Source organism: Rattus rattus, chromosome 1 (assembly GCF_011064425.1).
Source record: "Rattus rattus isolate New Zealand chromosome 1, Rrattus_CSIRO_v1, whole genome shotgun sequence".
NCBI lineage: Eukaryota > Metazoa > Chordata > Mammalia > Rodentia > Muridae > Rattus > Rattus rattus.
The window spans coordinates 160,019,754-160,024,388 of record NC_046154.1 but is presented as its reverse complement, the minus strand read 5'-3'; the positions used below and the strand labels follow the sequence as shown (position 1 = coordinate 160,024,388).

The following is a 4,635-nucleotide window of genomic DNA, read 5'->3' as shown; positions in this document are numbered from 1 at the left end:
TACTAATAAGTGGCTTTTGTACAAAAACTCAATTTAAATCCAAATTTTAGTATAGAAAATAAAGCCAACAAGATGTCATTTAAGCTATTGTTAACAACCAAAATTAATCAGTTTGTGATTTTAATATTTATAAGTATAAATACATTCAGCATCATATAGCAATTGATAAAATTTTTGACTCATTAAAAAAACAAATTATTAAAAACCATCATCTCAATCCTAACTTTAATACAGGCATTTCCTCTAAAACTGAGGTCTTAGGATAGAGAGATGGTTCAGTATTTAAGAAAACTGTCAGCTTTTGCAGAGGGCTGCTGTTCAATTTTCAACATCTACATGATGTCTCACAAACCATTTCTTATTCCAATTCTAGGGAACTGATGTCCTCTTCTGGCCTCAGTGTGTACCAAATACGCATAATCCACACTAGATAAGAAGGCAGTTTGATTCACCGTGACTTAGTATCCAGTGTTGCCATAAAGTGTTGACCTAATCTGTAAGAGTCTGAACACAAATTATATATTTTAGTAATATTTAAACAAACTACAATTTGGAAAATTAGTTTACTCATGAAAACTAACTCTATTCCATATAGAGCAAAAAGTTTATCACATTACTACATTGAAACTTCTTTTAAAGGAAAAGTGACATCTTACAAAAAGATCAGTTCTATAGGTTATCTGAGGAAATAGGCTTCAAGATAAACAAGACTTTGATAAATATCTGGGAGAGAATATGGCTATATTGACTGAGACAAACCAACTTAAAATCACAGTCTGCAGGAGCCAGCATGGCCTGGCCACAGAGAGAGCACAATTGTCCCCAGGGTATTAATCACATTTCTTCCCAGACTTCTGAGCAGAAAACACATTATACACCTATCCCTTTGAAGAGACAAGCATGTATGTTTAATATTTCTAGTTTTCCTACTGTTAATATATATATTTAAATACATATGGACACACACAGAAACACACACACACACCTACATTCCATCTACACATATGTACAGAAAAGCATCCATGTCCATAAAATAATAATTTTAATTTTCAAGTTATATCTAATAAAAGCCATAGAGAATACACAGGAGTACAAATGCCAACTTGATAGAAGAAAGATGGCCTAATTAAAAGAGTGAGTGATATAGGTATGTGCAATTGTAACATTCTAAACCTTTATTTCCTTAGTACTAAGCCTCAAAGTGTCCTACTTTTTTAAGAAACTTATAACCTTCCTCACCATATCTTTGAAGGCTATTTTCACTTGCTTGTTTCTAAGAGTGTAGATGAATGGGTTTAACAGAGGTGCAACAGAGGTATTTAAAACAGCTACTCTCTTATTAAAATTTGCTGCATCTTTAAAAGAAGGATTTATATACATGAAAATACAGCTTCCATAAGAAAGTGAGACAACTATCATGTGAGAGGAACATGTAGAAAAAGCTTTCTTTCTCTGTTGAATACAGGGGATCCTCAAAATGGTCTTGATGATGTATGTGTAGGAGAGAACCACTAGCAGCAAGGTGAAGATGAGGGTCACAGTAGCCAGGAGGGACTGGATCACTTCTATGAAGTGTGTGTCTGAACAGGATAAATGTAGCAACATAGTGTAGTCACAGCAATAATGATTGATGATGTTAGATGCACAGAAAGGCAACTGAAGAGTCATTCCATGTGACACAGACACAACTATAAAACCAGATAACCAGGAACTTAAAACTAGTTGAAAGCAAAGTTTCCTGTTCATGACTGTTGTGTAATGCAGGGGTCTGCAAATGGCGACATAGCGGTCATAAGACATCACTGCTAAGAGGTAAAATTCGGTTGCTCCCAGAAGGATTGCAAAAAAATACTGTGTGAAGCAACCAGCAAAGGAAATAGTCTTGTCTCCGGTTCCAATATTGATTAGCATTTTGGGACAAATACAAGTAAAAGATATCTCCAAAAATGCAAAATTTCGGAGGAAGAAATACATAGGTGTCTGGAGGCGGTAATCCAACAGAGTCAACAGAATGATGGCTGAGTTCCCCATGACACTTAAGATATAAGTTAAAAGCAGAAAGAGAAAAAGCACAGCTTGAAGGTTGACATCATTTGTCAATCCAAGAAGAATGACCTTTGTCACTGATGAGTGGTTTGCCATCATTAATGTCAGGCAAGTCAAAACAGCGAATAACAATATGAAAGGGTTGAAGTGAAATTTAATTTGGTTTCAATATAAAATCAGAATCCACAACTAAAAAAAATGTTTCAAATTCCGAACCTTCTTTCTATACTTTTCATTTTGAAAGTTAATTATACTAGAACAATAAAAGCCCTAGATGTATTGACTTGTCTCCATACTTGGAGACTGGGTGATATTTCTTCTAAATTATATCAGTACATACTTTCTTACTGGCTGATGATTCCTTATTTTCTGTTCTGATTTTATTCTCTGAATTAATTAGCAGTTGCCACAATTTCATAGATTTCTAAAGAAGTATGCATGGATGCATGTGATATAAAAGTAGGAGGGGAAAATGACAGTAACTCAGAGAGGCAAATGACTGTAAATATATTTAAAATATATTGTACAGCTGAATGAAAAATGCTGTTATGAAAGTCATACTTTTTTACAATATATATATACTGGTGAACTTTTAGAAAAAAAATGCTTACTTTAAAGTTAGCATTTTAATCACATTTTCAATCAACAGATAAATATAAACCAAAAGATAAACTATCATATTGAAACTGAAGTCCTTATATTTAGGAACATATATGTATATACGGATACATATATGCATGCAGTAACAATTAGTGAAAAATGCGGCCAGGAATTTGAAGGAAAAATGTATATTTGAGCATCTGGAGGGAGAAAGGGAAGGAGAAAAAATTTAATTACATCATAATTGCAAAAATAAATTAATAAAACCTAAGCTTGCCTGTTACAACCTCTTTCTTAATTTGTACTTTTTATTTATTGTCACTCTACCATTTTAAATATTATGTGCCTACTGAAGCTACAATATTTTGAGCTTACTCCATTAAAAAGACAAAATAACAACTTCTACTACATTTTTATTAATTTAATTTTGTGTCATGGCACAAGTGTGCAAATCAGACGAAGACACAAACTTGTGGGTGTTGGCTCTAGCTTTCCAATGTGAGTCCTGAGAATTAAACAGGTTTCAGGTTTGGTGGTATTGTTTGTCCAATTTGATCTCATTTCTTAATAATGTTCAGAATTTATATCAATCATTCCACCTGTGTTACAATAAGGTTGTGTTATGTTAAAGGCTTAGTGAAAGTCCTGAAAATTTTATATTGGAATAGTGATCAGCTAATGATTTATGTTTTATGTTTTCTCAAAATCTTGTCCTATAAGTGCCTTACAATGTCACTTCAAGTTTAGCAATACATACACTGTTTTGTAACAAACCCATAAAGATTAATATATTTTATTCAAATCCGACTAAGTACATGACAATAGATCAGGAAGAAAAATTATTTTCTAGTTATTTCAAAATACATACTTAATTCTTTAATTTAAAACTAAGTGAATTAGAGTAAGCTCCAATTGCAATCCCTGATCTTCTCTTATAAAAGATAGAATAATTATATAGATAGGAACAAGTTTTATGCAAAATGTATTTAAACTTATCTTTAAATTTATAATACTATTTTTGTTAAAAGTAATAAAACTTATATTCAAATAATTAACTCTATTTTAGTAGTGCAATCCTCCATAACTATAAAGTATTTTCTATCAACAAATTGAGGACATATCTAGAAGATATGTTTTTTTATGTGCAAGAAAATGTAAAAGTTCTTCTCCAACCCCCTCCCAGTCTTTATTAACTTGGGTAATTCTTATTTACATTTCGATTGTTATTCTCTTTCCCGGTTTCAGGGCCAATATCCCCCTAACCCCTATGCCTCCCCTTCTCTATGGGTATTCCCCTCCCCATCCTCCCCCCATTACCGCCCTCCCCCCAACAATCACATTCACTGGGGGTTCAGTCTTGTCAGGACCAAGCTCTTCCCCTTCTACTGGTGCTCTTATTAAGCTATTCATTGCTACCTGTGAGGTTGGAGCCCAGGGTCAGTCCATGTATAGTTGTAAAAGTTCTTCTAATGCTACCATTTTCACCAACGAGACTGACATATTATTTTATATAATATGTAAATTAGTTATAAGACAAATTATGTGTTTATGAAGGTAGAAATTTGAAAATTATTTTGTATGAATGAATAAAGACAAAATTTGCTAAGTCAGAAAAACATACTATGTAATTGAATTATATTAGGAAAATTTCAGTGTTTTGAATATTATAACATGGGCAGTTGAAACTTTTGTAAAAATATTTTTTGCAAAAATTTACAGGTTGTTATAAAATCAAATAAACTACCTTTTAATTAATTTTAAAATTTTTGATGATTTCATACATGAAAATTATATTCATTTTAATGGTTAAAATATGCTTTATAGCTCTCCACTGTTGGCTTAAAATGCTGCTATATAAATAATCTGAATTTTGATGTCAAGAAAATAAAGTTATCTGCTAACTCAAATTATGTATAAGCCCATTTGACTATACTAGCTTCCATATTTTGTTTGTGCATGAATATCAATTTTCAACATTAAAATAATGTA

The 4,635-nt window shown here is 32.0% G+C and overlaps 1 protein-coding gene across 1 annotated transcript; it reads right to left on the bottom strand.

The window, feature by feature from the left end:
- Positions 1 to 1,206: 1,206 nt before the first annotated feature.
- On the bottom strand, positions 1,207 to 2,142 carry LOC116889899 (olfactory receptor 2AP1-like). Its single transcript, XM_032890722.1, has one exon. It carries the CDS (start codon positions 2,140 to 2,142, stop codon positions 1,207 to 1,209), a length of 936 nt encoding a protein of 311 aa, XP_032746613.1.
- Positions 2,143 to 4,635: the final 2,493 nt, after the last annotated feature.